Below are 18,157 nucleotides of genomic sequence, written 5' to 3'. Positions count from 1 at the left end.
AAGAAACTTCGGTAGAGAAGGGCAAATCACAGATATCCTATCCAGCCAACCTCCTTTTCAGTGCTCGTCGAGGTATAGGAGAATGGCTCTTTTATGGCACTCTGGTGACCCTGTACTTCTCCACATGGGCCACAGAGGCAAGGTTCAATGTTGTTTGACCCAAATCTTGGCTGAATATCCCCTTGGAACATGGAAAGATAGGCAGTCTTGTGAGGTGCTACTGTATGGCTATTTCTCACTGATCTCTTGTAGTAGGTTGCCTGTCCTGGGGCAAACTATAAGCAGGCAGTTTCACCTGTCTCCCTGGTTCTGGTGAGACCCGGAAATTTCCACCTTGCCTCCACCCCTGTAGGATGCAACTACAAGCTATCAAACTGCTTGACAGCAATATGGAATTAGCTCCTTCATGACAGAGTGAGCCACCACTTGTGTTTTCTTGTCATTTGATCCCTCCAGTATGGTGTCCTGCTATGGGATTATACATGTGGGGAGCTGACAACATACTACACTTGCTTATGCTGTGTGTCTAAGTAGTAACTACCTCAGTTCATTTAAGATTGTTGTCTCCTTACTGGTCAATTCTACAGAAGTGTGACAAACACAATCTAATACTGCCTAAGGACTGCTAGACTGCATGATAAATTTGGTGCTCAGTGCAGGGGCAGTAAAGTCCCAGTACTTTCTTGGCGAAAAGACAGAAGGGGGTGCATGGGGATATGAGAACGCTCCCCAGGATGATCTCCCCTAAGTGGTCATTATAAAAAGGAGAGTAAGGACCTTTTGACAGTCCCCATATGTTGATAGACAATTGGAGGTTGAGCAGTGACAAGGAAGGATTGAAAGCAGCCACCTAAATGGTGCTTTAGCTATCACTAAGTTTGTTGAGACTGAGTGGATAACCTCTTAAAACCAAAAGCAAGTATACAGGCTGTGCTTACTTTAGTGGGACTGCTCCCCCATGGCCCCCACTCCATCCCTCTCTACCCCTCACCCTTGACCTCAGGCAATAAGAAGCCTCCTCACTGCTCCAATGGGCCTCACAGACTAGTCACACCGCCTCGCTCTCCCTGAGCTCTTTGTCAAGGAGATAAAATGGTCTCCAGGCTGCTGTGTAACCGGTCAAGCGCAAGTATTCAACTCCTTGGTCTGTGTTCCTATAAGACAGAGTGTGAATTCAACTGACAGAGTTTGGGTAAAACTTCCAAGAAAAAGAAAAAGAAATTAAAGTTAAGAGTATGGCTTCTATACCAAATCAATGTACAGTTGTGCAAATGTTTAATGGAAATCAATGAGTTGCATGATTATACTATGAATGCTCTTAAAGTATTAATGGAGACTCTTGTGTCCAGGGCACTGTCATGTATTAAATGAAGTGCTAATGGGACAAACTCCCATTGTAGCAAATGTAGCAAATGGTGACATTTGCCACCAGAGGATGGCTCAAAATTTAGCATGAGTAGCTAAACCCGCTGATGTCCAAAGTTTCACTGTATAAATAATGTCATACTGACTGGCAAGTCAAGAATTTTACTCTCAATGGCTCTGACTGCAGTGTTATCAGATCTCTGCCAGGAAGAGTGACTGATATACCCCACCAATTTTCAGTAGCTTGCTTGCCAAGTGAGGTTTCTTGGGACTATAGAGATAAGTCCTTCTGACAATACTTAATCCCTCTGGCAGCCAAAAGGAAAAACAGCAAAACAAAAAAACTGCTTTTTCGCACAAAGAAAGGAACTCTTTCTATACAGAAGCCACCACTGTAAAGCTAAACTTGTAAGTCCTAACAAAGTTTGGCCTGTTTGTTTTACAGTAAAAATTGTTCTTCCACTGTCTTCTGTCCTCCATACTTTTTGATGAAAAATCTGCATTATGGATAAAATTTGAAAAGTACAGAAAGAACATTAAAGCAATAATTTCCATTGCCCCCAAACTGAACTCTCCAAAATAAACAGTATTTAATTTATGGTGAGTATAATTTCCAAAGTGATGGAATTAGAGCACTTACTAGTAGTGTTTGGCCAGAGAAACAAAGAATTCCCAAATCTCATTCTGCCAATGACCTAGGTTCCCTGGTGGGTGTGGGGGTTCCTGAGGGAGATATGTATACAATGAAAAGCGGCAACATGTATATAATCACAATTGTTATTGGTAGGGTTTATGCCCCAGTAGAGGGAATCCCAGTAAACTGGTCAATTCAAGGTCTTAGAAGATTTTCCTGCTAAGCACAAAACAACCTTAACCAAACTTCCCCAAATGAATCTGATGCTGCAAGTCCTCTGAGAGGAGAGAGCCAGAAAAAAGACAAATAGATGCAGGGTTGGAGGCTCTCCTTGACACCAGCCAGGCGGAAGGTTTTGATGCTCAGATAGAAAAGGGGCAGCAGTAGCCACACCCCTTTGTATAATATTTTAATATAGTGTGTCCTCAACCATTAGAAAAGGAAGCTCAGGGGTGCCTGGGTGGCTCAGTCAGTTGAGTGTTCGGCTTCGGCCAGGTCATGATCTCATGGTTCATCATCTAGCAATTTGTGGGTTCGAGCCCCACGTCAGGCTCTGTGCTGACAGCTCAGAGCCTGGAGCCTGCTTTGGATTCTGTATCTCCCTCTTTCTCTCCCCTCCCCTGCTCATGCTGTCTCTCTCTGTCTCTCAAAAATAAATAAACGTTAAAAAAGTTAAAAAAAAAAAAAAAAAAGAAAGAAAAGGAAGCTCAGTATCTATCCTAATACGTGAAGAATCAGAGTATTTGCTCCTCCATTGGGTATTAAGGGTTGGGAAAGAGGGAAAAGCAGACAATTTTCCTTTTCCATATGAACCTTCCCTTTACTTTTCTGATGTCATTCCAATAAGAGAGATATATTAGGTAAGTCCTTCAAAAGGCCATTTTCCCCCTATGGTCACTCCTGTATATCATGCTGGGTCAGGAAACGGGCAACCACTGGCTCTAAGGTATGTCATTTTACTATAGCATAGTCTTCTAAAGTATGTGAGAGCATGGTATAAATTCAGTTGATCTCAGGACTACACTAACAGATCACAACACCTTCCCATTTTACCTCCTTTTTTGAATTATAAATAGCTGCATTATGGTATGTATTACCACCTAGTTGAACATAACTCATCAGGTAATGTTATACAGTGCGCAATACATGACCAGCACAGGCCAACTATATCAATGTGAATAATGTAAGATGTGTAATTTTATTATTAAATCTTATTAATCTTTTTATTATAATTTATATTAACTTATTATTATCATTAAATTTCCTTTAGAGAAATAAAAATATAGAAAAATTACTGATCCAATAAAGCAATTTCCCTCCACTAATGTCCTCATAAAACAGATAAAATGGGGGTGCCTGGTTGGCTCAGTTGGAGGAGCAAGAGACTCTTGATCTCAGGATCATCAGTTTGAGCCCACATTTGGGTGTACAAATTACTAAAAATAACAAAATAGACTTTAAAAAATAAGTAAGTAAAGATAAAATAAGTCTTATCTTCCTTCAAAAAAATAAAGTGGCCATCAAAATGAAAATTAAATTATTGAAACAACTCTCTGATTTTTAAAAATCTGTTCTGCTTCCAACCACTTTTAGGTCTTCACAAGTTGAAGTGCTCATTTATTTCTGCCAACACTTCCAAAGATGGATTTAGGAACCCTGCTGTGCACAACTTTTCCAAAGTTCCTAAAGGTGAAATGTGCCCATGAAACTATCCAAGCAACAGCTCCATACCCACAGAATTTAGAACTGGTGAGACCACGGTAAGCAAAAAAGGCAGACTTACATTTTTACTGCGACTAATCTTACCTGGAAGAAAAGGTAAATACCAGAACAGATCAATTTGAGATTCAATTCAAGATATCTGAAATACTTCCAGTTTGTCTCTTGTGGACTTAAAGCCCATGGGGGAAATTGACTATGAAGAGGTTGCTTGATGGTAAGTAAAGTTTGGAAATTATGTTTAAGAGATTGATAATTTCTAGTGTTAATTTTAAGCGTGGGGGGGAGGGGGGGAAATGAAGCGTCATACAGGTGGGGGCTTATAATTGGTGCTTATAGGTTCGCGGGTAGTGTAATTGATAGTTTGAAATTCACACTCCATTTCACCTAGTAGTTCTGCTTTCTGGCATGTATCCTCAGTGAATAGTTAACTCCATTTTCCCGCCAATTTGGGGGAAAATCACAGCAAAACTCACTGCTCCCGGTGAGGGGGGGGGCAGCCCAGTAAGAACAATCCCATTCCCTGACCAGCAATCGAACCCGGGCCGCTGCGGTGAAAGCGCCGAATCCTAGCCACTAGACCACCAGGGAGCTACCAGCCGCTCTTTTTTAAGAAACACAAGTACTCTCTGCGTTAAGCGGTGGCTATTTCCCGTCTGCTCGCTCTGGGTGACGCGCGCCCTCTCAGCAATTGTCCCCTAAGGCCGTTCCCTCTATAAAAGGTGCCCCACAGCAAAGACCTTACACTGTGGGGGACAACGGTTGCGCCCCGGGGCCCTGCCAGGTCAGAAGTCGCCCCGTCCCGGCCGCACCCGTGGCCGCGTGTGGACACAAGGTCACTGCGAAGAGGCGGGAGGGGAGGCGCCCGGACTGAGACCCCGCAGTCCCCAACATCCCCCCAAAGTTTGGGACGCAGTGACGGAGGCTGCGCGGACCGAGACGTTTTTCGAGGCAGGCTTGGCGGCCCTGGACTGGACTTGGGCCCCCCCGCCCCGAGCCCGCCGCGCCTGCACTTTCCACCTACTTCGGCTGCTGCTCTGCACGCTCAGGGCCCACACAGAGTGCTCTTCGACGCCGGCCTTCCCCTCACGCCACACGCCCGCTTTGTCCGAAAATCCTGCTGCTGCTTTTGTTAATTGCCGTCTCGGAGCCACACAACCGGCTTGCTGATTCGGGCAAACGACTCTCCCGACACAGGCGGGGACAATGACGCCACTCGCGACCCCCGCTCCACTAGGACTTCGGGGTTTGGGGCCTTTACCCTCGGGACCCGGGGCTGGGCCGCCGTTGAGACTTTCTGGGCTCTGCCCGTCAAACTAGCCTCTTCCGGGCCCGGCCTCCAGGGTCAGGGGCAAGGCCGGGGCCGCTCGGCGCGCTGCGCCCTCTCTCTCCGTCTGCCGCGCCCCGCACCCTTGCGTACGGCCTGCGGATGAGCCCCCCGACGGCGGCGTCGATTCAGTGTGTCCGGCGCCGGCGACGCGCAACTGCGCGGTGCACGCGGATGCACGCGGCGAACTTGCGACCCCGCCCCCGCTGCCGTCGCGGCCCCGCGAGCGTCACCCGCGGGCCGTAACGTCCCGGCCCGACTGAGCTGCCCCGACGCCCCGGAGGGAGGGACCCGGAGGAGAAGGGCAGCCTCCCCTTTCAGCCCTGTCCAGTGTTAGGCTCCCGAAGCGTCGTGGAGGAGACAGAAACGGAGAGGTGGAAACAGAGCCCAGGGGAGGGAGGAACTCCGTGCGACTTTCCTCCTCTGCAAACAGCCCGAAGATGAAATCGGCGTCTCGTCCCGTCGCTGGTGAAGGTGAGTTCCGTCTCCGTGGGGGGGAGCCAAAGCCTTGGCCCGGCTCCCAGTGAGTTCCTTTTGGCCCTTCAACGTCTCTCCCTGGGTTTCTTGTGGATTCCAAGGATGCACCTGGCAGGTTTATTTTTAAAGCATGTACTTTAAGATTACTTTAAAATCTTTTGGCGAAGGAAGCAGTGTCTGATGAGTTTTGGATGAGGACTTTCAGGTGTGGGGAAAACTAGCGAAAGCAACTGTGGTTGAGAATCTCACACACCCAGGAAGGGCACTTCAGCCAGGTAAGTGTGTCTCTTAGGTTCTGCCCATTTTATTTTAAATGCACTGTTGGTCGAATTTCAGATGAATTTAGGACTTTCATGATAAATATTTTAATGTTAGTAGTTTTTAATTTAAATACACATTTTTAAAGTTACATTAAAAACCCACGAAGCCCGCCATTTTTACAAAAATGAGAAAGAAAGACGATGTATATAAATGAGAAAGCCTCAGAGAAATGAGGCCTTTAAGTATTGGTTGTTTCCACTAAAGTTTTTTTGTTGTTTGTTTTAGTGGAAAGTTCCTCTTTCCTCAAATCTGACAATTACTACCATACCCCAAATTCCTCTTTCTACAAAACCTGACAATCACTGCAAGACCCAACATTCACCTTTCTAGTTCCAACCTACTCTTCCCTACACCTTTCCTCAGCATCCCCCTCATCTTTTCTAACACAATAAAAGTCAATTCCAAAGTCAGCCTTCAACTTTAACACTCAACTATCAGTCCATTAAGTTAGAGGCCCTCCCTGGGACTTTATCTCCCTACAAAGAACAGAAAATTGCAAACCATTGTATTCGTGGTCATAAATAATAGTCATTGGCCTGGAAAATGAACTTTTTTTTTTCCCCAAGAAAAATCTATATTCATGGTTAAGTGTTACAGACATTTTTTATTTCATCAGCTCTAAAGGTAACTGGAGATTTCTTTTTCCTGGGGGCTGTAATAGAGGATCTTTGGCTAAGGGATCAGCCACAATCTATAAGCGCATATGTCCTACAATGAAAGGAGACAACTTAAGCAGCCACAGATCTTGATTTGCGTGGTGGCTACTTTGGTATGTATACATTTCAAAATTCATTGAGCTGTGTGAAGTCAAACCTGGAAGACTTTAAGACTTACTATTAAGCTGTTTATTACTATAAACAAGATAGTATGGGAGGGGCAGAAGGACACATTATATATAGAAATGGAACTGAATTGAAACACCTAAAATAGACCTACCCTAAAATAGACCCACCCTCTCTGGTCAAATTATTTTCCAAGAACAGATACTAAAGCAATTCAGTGGGGAAAGGAGGATCATTTCGACAAATAGTACTGAAACAACTAGAGATCTACGTAGTGAAAAACCCTGCATTCCCTACCTCCCAGTATGCACAAAAGCTAATTTAAATTGGATCATAGACCAAAACATACACACTAAACTGTAAAGTTTTAGAAGAAAGTACATGAGAATCTCCTTATGACCTGGTGGTAAGCAAAGATTTCCTAAATATTACACAAAAAGATAAGTAAAAAAGAAAAATGACAAATTAGACTTTAATAGTATTAAGTATTAAAATGATAAATTAGACTTTTAAAAAATTAAAGTAATATTAGACTAGAGGCTCCTAGGTGGCTCAGTCGATTAAGTGACCTACTCTTGATGTTGGCTCAGGTTATGATCTCACAGTTCATAAGATCAAGCCCTGCAGCTGGTTCTGTGCTGACAGAGTAGAGCCTGCTTGGTATTCTCTCTCTCTCTACCCCCACCCACTCTCTCCTTCTCTAAAAATAGGTAAACTTTAAAAATAAACTAACATTAGTCTAATTAAATAATAAATCAGACTTTAACATTAATATTAAAATATTGAATATTAAATTATAAAATAATTAAAATAATAAGAATGTCTTCTCATTAAAAGATAACCATTAAGTGAAAATAAATCGCAGACTAGGAAAAAGTATTCACAAAACATATCTGACAGAGACCCTGTTCCAGAATATAAAATGATCTCCTATAATCAATATTAAAAGCTGAAGCACCCATTTTTTAAAATGGGCAAAAGCTTAAATAGACACTTCAGAGAGGAAGATAGACTAATGGCGAGAAGCATATTAAAGAGTACTCAATATCATTAATTGCCAGGGAAATATATATTAAAACTTCATTGAGATACTTCACCCAGTAGCATGGCTAAAATTATAAAGTCTGAAAACATCCAATCTTGGTGAAGATTTTTAGTGGGAATATGTCATAACCATTTTGGTTTGACAGTTTCTTATACATTTCAACATAAATTTACATAAATATCCCTTTATTCATGTAAATTCTTCACCTAGATATTCTTCCAAGGGAATTGAAAACATATGTCCATACCAAAAAAAAAAAAAAAGTATCAGGAATGTTCATAGTGTTTTTTGTTCACAAGAATCCAAACTAGAAACCACTCAAATGTCCATTATCAGGAACTGGTAAACAAATCATAGTATACTCATATAGTGGAATACTATTCAGCAATAAAAAGGCATGAACTTTTGATATAAAAAACAGACAGAGGCGCTTGGGTGGCTCAGTCAGTTAAGTGTCCGACTTCAGCTCAGGTCATGATCTCAGGGCTCATGGGTTTGAACCCTGTATCAGGCCCTGTGCTGACAACTCAGAGCCTGGAGCCTGCTGCAGATTCTGTGTCCCTCTCTTGCTCTGCCCCTCCCCCGATCATGCTCTGTCTCTCTCAAGAATAAACATTACAAAAAAAATTTTCACAGACATCATGCAGAACACAGCAGCATGAGTACTCCATGATTCAATTAAGGTGCAAAATATCAGAATGATGATTTTTGAAAATAGTGCAGAGGATAATGACAATGAGGATGATGATTCTACTAGATAATGACATTATTGATTGAGTAGCTGCTAAATCCAGGCACAGCCAACAATGACAGAATGAAGTAGATTACTCTTATTAGCCCCATTTTACAGCAGAAAGAATTCAGGCACATAAAGTTTAAGTTACTTAAGCTTTTCCAAGGCCACACAAGGGCTGAATCAGATTTACAAACCAGTGCCTGTGCTCTTAAGCACAGATTGATCAGATCTTTCTTCTCGGCTTTAGGTATTTCTGGTTTTCTCAGATGTAGGGAGGAGAAGAGGAGAGAAGGAAAGAGAGGCAAAAGAAGGAATAAGGGATAGAAACACAAAGATACATAGTCAATGAAGAGCAGAGCAGGAAACTATTATGAATATTTTTACATCAAAGGTTATAAAAATTTCTGGGAGGTTGGTGATCTGCAAACAAGCCAAAGATTCTTAAGCCAAAGTGATTAAATATTGGGCTGAGGTCAGGAAATGAATCATAGATTCTAGAGCTGAAAACTAAAATATTAAAGCATCTAGGAGAAAATGTAGGAAAATATATTCACAGTCTTGGGTAGGAGAGATGTCTTAGAGTAAGATACCTTAACAGTAAAAGAAAAATAAAGAAATTAAATTTCATCAAAATTAAAAGCTTCTGCTCATCAAAAATCACCATTAGAAAGTAAAAAGGCAAGGCCTTTCTCTTTCCACCATCTTGGAACCTGTGGAGGCCTGCTGGGAACAGGACTCCTGAAAAGACAAATATGTCGGGAAGACTGTGGTCCAAAGCCATTTTTGCTGGCTATAAGCAGGGTCTCCAGAACCAGAGAGAGCATACAGCTCTTCTTAAAACTGAAGGTGTTTATGCTCAGAATGAAACTGAATTCTATCTAGGCAAGAGATGTGCTTATGTGTACAAAGCAAAGAACAACACAGTGACTCCTGGTGGCAAACTGAATAAAACCAGAGTAATCTGGGGAAAAGTAACTTGTGCTCATGGAAACAATGGCATGGTTCGTGCCAAATTCCGAAGCAACCTTCCTGCTAAAGCCATTGGCCACAGAATCCGTGTGATGCTGTACCCCTCAAGGATTTAAACTAACTGAAAAGTAAATAAATAAAGGTGTAGATTTGTAAAAACTAAAAAATGAAAGAAAGAAAGAAAGAAAGAAAGAAAGAAAGAAAGAAAGAAAGAAAGAAAGAAAAAGAAAGAAAGAAAGAAAGAAAGAGAAAGGAAGAAAAAGAAAGAAAAAGAAAGAAAGAAAAAAAGAAAGTAAAGAGGCAATCCACAGAGTGGGAGAAGATGTTTGCAATATTCTTCTCTTAACACGACTCAGATATTGAATGGATAGAGAACTTTTAGAAATCAATAATAAAAGCCAAAACATTTAAAAATTAGCCAAACACCAGAATAGTCTTTCTTCACAATATGGACCATAATTTCTAAATAGGCAAAAGACATAAGAATCTTGTGGTGCCTGGGTGGCTCAGTCAGTTAAGCATCTGACTCTTGGTTTCAGCTCAGGTCACAGTCTCACAGTTCATGGGATTGAGCCCTGCCTCAGGCTCTGCACTGACAGTTGGGGAGCCTGCTTGGGATCCTCTCTCTCCCTGTCTCTCTGCCCCTCCCCAGTGCGCTCTCTCTCTCAAAATAAATAAATAATAAAAACGTTTAAAAAAGAAGCCAATATCATTATGTATTAGGGAAGCACAAATTAAAACCACAGTGAGATCCTCACAAGAGTATGCACTCACAAGAATTAGTAAACTTTTAAAATGGGAGAACATCAACCTCTGACAAGAATGTACAGTAACTATATCTTGTTGCTGTTGAAAAGGTAAAATCTCACAGTCATTCCGGAAAACTGGCAGTTTTTAATAAAGTTGAATTTACATCTATCCCATGACCCAGCAATATCACTATGAAATATATACTCTGAAAACGAATGCACAAGTATATGTATAACAGCTTTGTTCACAATAGCCAAAACTAGAAATTATCCAAGTATCCATCAATGGCAGTATGGTCACACAGGAATAACACTCATCAAGAACACCATAATAATATATTCAATAGCATGAATGGATCTCAAAAAATGTTATTATGCTGCATGAAAACAAAAAAAATAGGCAGACACAAAAAAAGTATATTGTGTGAATTTTAAAAATAGTCAACACAAAACTACAGAAATCAGAACCAGAACTGTTTATATCTACTTAATTTTGTTTTTGTTGAACCATTTAAAAAATTTTTTTAACGTTTATTTATTGTTGAGAGACAGAGCATGAGCAGGGGAGGGGCAGAAAGAGAGATACACAGAATCTGAAGCAGGCTCCAGGCTCTGAGCTGTCAGCACAGAGCCCAACACGGGACTCAAACTCACAAACCATGAGATCATGACCTGAGCCGAAGTTGGACACTTAACCAACTGAGCCACCCAGGTGCCCCATTTTGCTGAACCATTTTAAAGTTAAGTTATATCATGATCATTGAACCTAAATACTTCAGTATGCAAATTACTTCATTGACTCCGATATTTCTTAATCCAGTCTTTCAGTCCACTTGAGTGGGGTCAGCAAACTTTTTTGTAAAGTGCCTGATAGTAAATATTTTAGGCTTTGCTGACCATATGGTCTCTTTTGCAACTGCTCATCTCTACCGTTGTAACACAAAAGCAGCCACAGATAATACATAAATGAGTAAGTATGGTCGTATTCCAATAAAACTTTGTTTACTAAACAAGTTCTGAGTGGGATTTGGCCAGCAGGCCATAGTTTAATGACCCCTGCACAAAGATCACAGTTGTTTTTCATGCTCAGAGTACCACAGCTCATGCCAGTGGGAATTCCTTCAAGCTGGCTATGTCTTTTGTTAAGATCATAATAGATTGTTAGTGAATCACTGGTTTCTGATCCAAGCTTTCCCATGCTTACCCTGTAATTCCCCAGCACCATTCCTGGAAGAGGTAATTTCTTTAAGAAATTTTGATTCATTTTTGTAGGGAATGGTATTAAAGATAAAAACCTGGACACTATGAATAACCATGGAACTGTGGGTGATTTGCTTTTAAATCAATTCAGTTCTAAAGTAAATTGTAACTGAATGTATATATTTTACATATAGAAAATGTTCATTTAAAAATAATCGTGACTTGGGGCACCTGGCTGTTTCAGTTGGTGGAGCATCTGACTCTGATCTGGGGGTCGTAAGTTCGAGCTCCACATTGGGTGTAGAGATAAAAACTTTAAAAATAACAATGATTATGCCTGTTTTGGGCCTTGTAATTCTTCTCGCTGGGACTGAAAATCTTGATTGCCATTTAACAAAGTTGCTTATCTAACTTGTGGCTAAAATGTAAATAAAGTCCTTTCAAAACAACAAAAAGAAATCAGAAAGATTTGCTTAAGTGAAGGGAAAGTAGGTGGGAATCTTTTGGAAAGGGCTGTGCTGACGTTTCTGGGCTGAGGGAAATTTTGTATAGCTCTTATCTAGGTGTGGATGTGTTTACATCAAAAATACTAAAGGACACACACACCAATTGCCAGCAGGTTTGCGCTGCGCAGTGATCGCATAACGGCTAATGCTCTGCCTTGTGGCCGCAGCAACCTGGGCTGCAGTCCCAGTCACGGTAGTGTCAGGCGTTTGTCAAAATTCATTGGGCTGTGCGTTTAAGATTTGTGCGTTTTATTCTTTGTGAATTGTACTTCAATATGTACTATTAGCATAAAAATTGGGTGGGGAATGCCGAGAATGGCATTGAATCTAGGTTTTGTTTATTAGATTTTATTGTAAAATACCTTATCGAATACAAACTGATAAAAAGCTCATTTGTCACAGTATCTAAAAAGGCCCCATCAACATTTGAAATATTTTAACCAGAAAAACGGTTATGACTACACCGTTACATAAGCGGAAGCTACCGACCGCGCTTTACCTTTTGGGATAGTTCTGCGCAAGCTCAGATATGGGGCATGGTTCTGGAAAACCGAATACCCGACCGCCCTTTCTCCTGCCTGCAAAGTGCTGGAGAGCCACAGCAAACCCCGATCTTAGGCCACAAATACTGGTGAGGGAATTAAAAGAGAGGCTGGAAGATGTACCAAATTTTGTCAAGGAAAAAAAAGGGACACCACATATTGCCGTGACTCGGATTCGAACCGAGGTTGCTGCGGCCACAACGCAGAGTACTAACCACTATACGATCACGGCGCGCCATAAACCTGTGCCTTCTGAAGTGAAATAAAAAACAATTCTCATGTCTCAGGATCTGGCCAGTGCATCTCCACAGGTCTCTTGGGGGGGGGGGGGGTCTCCTTGTCCTCCGCAACGCCTCGCCTGCTTCTTTCCCTTCTCCTAAAGTTTCCTTTTTGGCCCCGACCCTTTTCCTGCTCCCTCCCCCTAACCCCATCGGCCCCACTAAAGTTGGAACACAGTTGATTTGAGCGCTTGGAGCTCCAGCGGCACAGATGGTGCACTGTAGGCCCCTCCATTGCCCAGCCCATGGGATGTTGCAGGCTTCGAAATCAATTGCCCAAACTAAAACCTTTTGAAAAGAATTTCCCCTTTTTAAAAACACTTCTATTTCTGCTCTCAGAGTTCCTCAAAGGACTAAAAGCTTAAAGGCGACAAGGAATAAACGATGACCAAATGAGAAAAGCAAAAGGCTATTTATACACCTTGCAAGGGCGTCAGCCATGGTCACTTGCGTTTTAAAAGAAACGAAGGCAGCGGGAGCAGTGGGAAAGGTTTATAGTAGAACGGGGGAGACTTAAGGTGTGCCATCTTTGGAAGCTGTTGGCGTGGAAAACTGTAGGCGGTTAACTAGAAGCTGAACATCCTGAATAACTGGATATTCAGACTCTCCAATGCATTATTAATTCAACAAGTCCTAATTGAATGTCCTGGGCATTCAGCTTCCCTTGGGATTCGCTCGACTCAGGCTGGGGGTAGAAGGATAGAGGAGGGGTTGCAGTCCCGGGGCGGGGGGGGGGGGGGGGGGGGGTCTCTGGAGGTTCTGGATTCTGTGATTGGTGAGGGGACAGGGCGGGGCTAAGCCATTTGGGTGTGCTAGTTTCAGAATCACTCAATGTACCGGTTTCAAACATGACGAACAACTCGATTAGATTTACTAATCTTAAGTTTTTCGAGGCTTTGGAGCCTGCCCAATCTCTTGAGTAAGAGATCACTCTATTTTAATGAAACCAAAGTGTACGTTGTGTCTCTGTGGCGCAATCGGTTAGCGCTTTCGGCTGTTAACCGGGAGGTTGGTGGTTCAAGCCCACCCAGGGACGTAATGGGTATTTTTACAGCAGCAATTTGGTTCTCTCAGATTCGCTCTGGCAAAGGACAAGATACTTGCTTTCCCTTCCTTTCAAGTGACATAATGGCCCCTTCCTGCGCTTCCATGACCTCCCAGAAAATCGGCCTGGAAGAGACATTGCATTTCTAAAAACAGGGAACAAGAGAGGCCTGATGCAATCTCTCCTCAAGAGGGTGTGTTCTGGGATGAAGTCATGTTTCTTTGGGCTAGTAGCAAATTTTACATACTTCAGTTTTTCAAATGTGTACTAGTGTCTTGCAGGATATGTGTGGGTTTAATAATTGCTCAATTAATAATGCTAGAGTCATTGGCACAAGCACAGACACTCAGATCAATGGAACAGAATAGAGAACCCAGAAATGGACCCACAAACGTATGGCCAACTAATCTTTGACAAAGCAGGAAAGAATATCCAATGGAATAAAGACAGTCTCTTCTAGTGGTGCTGGGAAAACTGGACAGCGACATGCAGAAGAATGAACCTGGACCACTTTCTTACACCATACACAAAAACAAACTCAAAATGGATGAAAGACCTCAATGTAAGACAGGAAGCCATCAATATCCTCGAGGAGAAAGCAGGAAAAAACCTCTTTGATCTTGGCCGCAGCAACTTCTTACTCAACACACCTCCAGAGGCAAGGGAAACAAAAGCAAAAATGAACTATTGGGACCTCATCAAAATAAAAGCTTCTGCACAGGGAAGGAAACAATCAGCAAAACTAAAAGGCAACCGACAGAATAGGAGAAGATATTTGCAAATGACATATCAGATAAAGGGTTTGTATCCAAAATCTACAAAGAACTTATCAAACTCAACACCCAAAAACCAAATAATCCAGCGAAGAAATGGGCAAAAGACATAAATAGACACTTCTCCAAAGAAGACATCCAGATGGCCAACCAACACATGAAAAAATGCTCAACATCACTCATCATCAGGGAAATACAAATCAAAACCACAATGAGATACCACCTCACACCAGTCAGCATGGCTAACATTAACAATTCAGGCAACAACAGATGTTGGCGAGGATGCAGAGAAAGAAGATCTCTTCTGCATTGTTGGTGGGAATGCAAACTGGTGCAGCCACTCTGGAAAACAGTATGGAGGTTCCTCAAAAAACTAAAAACAGAACTACCCTACGACTCAGCAATTGCCCTACTAGGCATTTATCCAAGGGATACAGGTGTGCTGTTTTGAAGGGACACATGCACCCCCATGTTTATAGCAGCACTATCAACAATAGCCAAAGTATGGAAAGAGCCCAAATGTCCATCGATGGATGAATGGATAAAGAAGATGTGGTATATATATACAATGGAGTATTACTCGGCAATCAAAAAGAATGAAATCTTGCCGTTTACGACTACATGGATGGAACTAGAGGGTGTTATGCTAAGTGAAATTAGAGAAAGACAAAACTCCTATGACTTCACTCGTATGAGGACTTTAAGAGACAAAACAGATGAACATAAGGGAAGAGAAGCAAAAATAACATGAAAACAGGGAGGGGGACAAAACAGAAGAGACTCATAAATATGGAGAACAAACTGAGGGTTGCTGGAGGGGTTGTGGGAGGGGGGATGGGCTGAATGGGTAAGGGGCACTAAGGAATCTACTCCTGAAATCATTGTTGCACTATATTCTAACTAATTTGGATGTAAATTTTAAAAAATAAAAAATAAAACAAGTTAAAAAAGTGCTAGAGTCATGATCATTATTATTTCTTGCATTATTTTTAATGAAGGCATTTCTTCCTTTGTACCAATTACTTAGCCTTTTACATGCTGTTTTTTCAAGTAAATTGGTCTCGTGATAATCTAATAATTCTGTAGTCATCATCCTTGTACTCATATTTTTTGCCACTTGTACAAGTATTTCTATAGGATAGAGTCCTGTAAATGCAATTGCTCTATCATAGTGGTTACAATATATATGTTTCTTAATGTAAATCATAAATCCTGTAAATTTGCCTTCCACTGGAGTGGTACCAATTTATCGTCCATTTTATTTTTCTAACTAGGAGAATTCTTTTCCTCGTACTCTTGCTAGCACAACAAATTTCCATAAATGTATACATGATAATCTAATAAGGGGAGTGTTGTCCTCTGACTTAACTAAGGCGGAGGTACAAAGATGACATGATGGGCATTAAGCAGTAGGATATCTGCACCTGCTCCTCGACTACACTGCCAAGATATTTTTGTAAAACTGTAATTGATTTCTGTGGTGACCTCGTCAACCAGAGCCAGAGAAGACTGGCCAAGGTGAGGAAAAAACTCACTGGTCCCAAATATTTGTTCCTCTTCCCCTTTCTCTAGAAATAGCAAGGGTGAAAGAGTAGGTTGTTTATATTAGTCAGGATTCTCCAGATAAAATGAATCAATATAGAACTAATATAGACAACATACTAATTCATCCTTGGCCCTTCAGATAGATAGACAGACAGGTAAGTAAGACTCATTTTAAGGAACTGGATCACAGGACTATGGAGGCTTTACCCTTGCAAAGTAGGATGGCAGGCTGGAGACCCACAAAAGGCTACAGTTTGGCTCCAAAGGCTTTCTGCAGACAAAATTTTCTCTTCTTTCAGAAAGATTAGTCTTTTTCTACTAAGGCCTTGAACTGATTGGATGAAGCCCACTCACATGGAGGGCAATCTGCTTTAGTCAAAGTCTACTGATTTACATGTTCATCTTATCTGAAAACACCTTTACAGGAACATCAAGAATATTGTTTGGCCAAATATCTAGGTGCTGAGACCTAGCTAAATTGACATACAAAATTAACCATCACCTCCGCTATATTTTTCCTTAATAGTTTTTTGCACCTATTTCCACAAAAATTCACACACCTGAGACACATCATTGTAGCCAGGAGAATCCTGCACCTGACCGGGTCACCTTGTGTTAGAGGTTGATTTTTCTGTCGAATCTCAGGAGCAGAAATTGAGCTCTATGACTTTTATATACTACTACATGTAATTCTTGGACAAGTCTTTTTCTCTAGCATTTGTACATTTTCAATCATTTTCTCCTGCCAGTGGTATCAAAGTGGAATTTTGGTTTTGCTTTTATAAAATAAACATCCAGAGATGATCTCTGTTGGGTGGTGGTTCACAAGGATCCACTCTCTGTTAGACAGTAAATGACAGATAATCTAACCTGCAAGTCTTTTTTGATTGGCTTTTTGTCCTGAGGGTTTTGGTATTTCCTGGTGTGTGAGTCTGCAGTGCTGAGAATTTGTTCACACCTTATCTAACACTAGATAAAATTCTTTGGACCCCAAAGTCAATACTATATATAACAAGAATTATCTCCATACACAGTAATTCTCCCCTAAGAACTCTTAACTTTAATAAATTGCTCTACATAATGGAGATCTTAGAAAAGAAAGTTAACTGAATTTCTGGTATCTGTTAGTCTGTTTTCTTAGTATATACTGAACTTACTAAACGGTAGAATAATTTCACAACTATTTAAATCAGGCTAGAAAAAGGAGGGAAAAGACATTTATGTCATTACAATTAGACAATTAAATCAACAAATAGGGCTTCTGACAATTATATAAAGCAAGATTTAATAATTTCTAGAACTGTTAACTAGTTCATTCTGTTATTAAGAGAGAGAGAGAAAATCCTTTTACAATGGATTTTTAAAAAGTGGGTAAAATTCAGTGACCACAATGCAAAAGATTCTGAGAGGGTCCTGCTGGACTGAAAAGGGTATCACAAAATTACTAAGATTTTCAGCAATGAGTCTTCTCCAAACACAATTATTTCCTTTTATTTTCCTTGCAAACAATTATTTCCTTTTATTTTCCTCACTGATAAGCATTTTTAATAAATATCATTGCCCCTTTTTCTTTAAATAGTGTTATTGCTTTCTGTAGTTAGTTCTTTTAGAATACCCAGTAGCTGTAGGAGTTTTTTCCATTATACAAATATAAACTGCTTTCTAAGAAAACAAATTGGTATAATTTGTTTTCTTCTGGAGGATATAGACAAATTAGGTCTCTAGCAATTTGAAGGACTACCCAGAATGGTATATATAACTTATATGAATTGAAATAATAACTTATATGAATTGAAAATAAGAGAAATTAAGTATTTCAACCAAAAAAAATTTTACGGTTCTTAAATTTTCAGAGAGTACTGGGCTCCTTTCAATTTTCACAGGCAACTGTTTTGTGCTTTTTCTATGTGATTCCCTGACATTATTCTTTTTAAGTAATCAAATGACTTATGCTTACCTAGGAGAATAAATTTCAGTATCAGTTTGGCAAACCTTAGCTAATCAAGCAGCCTTTTAATTATTTTTACTTAGAACAAATGTAAAGTACACTAAGTGTGCAGTTAAAAGTTACTTTATTAATTAAAGTAAACCCACCCGAGTAAACCACTACCCAGACTAAGGTACATTATATTTTCAGACTGTGG

At 40.9% G+C, this 18,157-nt stretch overlaps 3 protein-coding genes and 2 non-coding genes across 9 annotated transcripts in view; 3 read left to right on the top strand and 2 right to left on the bottom strand.

The window, feature by feature from the left end:
- Positions 1-5,033, bottom strand: part of FCGR1A (Fc fragment of IgG receptor Ia) — a 29,135-nt gene extending 24,102 nt beyond the window's left edge. The window contains 1 exon segment of the mRNA XM_042993984.1: positions 4,743-5,033. The gene's annotated coding sequence lies outside the window, so the exon portion shown is untranslated.
- Positions 5,034-5,245: 212 nt separating this feature from the next.
- Positions 5,246-18,157, top strand: part of LOC102954674 (myomegalin) — a 48,317-nt gene continuing 35,405 nt past the window's right edge. For 3 of the 5 annotated variants that reach the window (XM_042993983.1, XM_042993980.1, XM_042993979.1), the window contains exon 1: positions 5,246-5,519. In XM_042993983.1, the coding sequence (XP_042849917.1) occupies positions 5,486-5,519 (34 nt within the window). In that variant the 5' untranslated portion in view covers positions 5,246-5,485. The remainder of the gene's footprint in view (positions 5,520-18,157) is intronic. The other 2 variants (XM_042993982.1, XM_042993981.1) reach the window with 2 other exon arrangements.
- LOC107180191 (60S ribosomal protein L35a-like) lies at positions 9,041-9,520 on the top strand. Its single transcript, XM_042993985.1, has one exon. It carries the CDS (start codon positions 9,159-9,161, stop codon positions 9,489-9,491), a length of 333 nt encoding a protein of 110 aa, XP_042849919.1. The 5' UTR covers positions 9,041-9,158; the 3' UTR covers positions 9,492-9,520.
- On the bottom strand, positions 12,533-12,604 carry TRNAH-GUG. Its single transcript has one exon. It is a non-coding gene; the product is annotated as a tRNA-His (tRNA).
- TRNAN-GUU lies at positions 13,613-13,686 on the top strand. The gene has a single exon. It is a non-coding gene; the product is annotated as a tRNA-Asn (tRNA).

Source organism: Panthera tigris, chromosome C1 (genome assembly GCF_018350195.1).
Source record: "Panthera tigris isolate Pti1 chromosome C1, P.tigris_Pti1_mat1.1, whole genome shotgun sequence".
Taxonomy (NCBI): domain Eukaryota; kingdom Metazoa; phylum Chordata; class Mammalia; order Carnivora; family Felidae; genus Panthera; species Panthera tigris.
This window is presented reverse-complemented; position numbering and strand designations above follow the sequence as displayed.

Excerpts from the sequence above, each read along its gene's own strand:
- LOC107180191 (XM_042993985.1), top strand. The coding sequence starts at position 9,159 with ATGTCGGGAAGACTGTGGTCCAAAGCCATTTTTGCTGGCTATAAGCAG.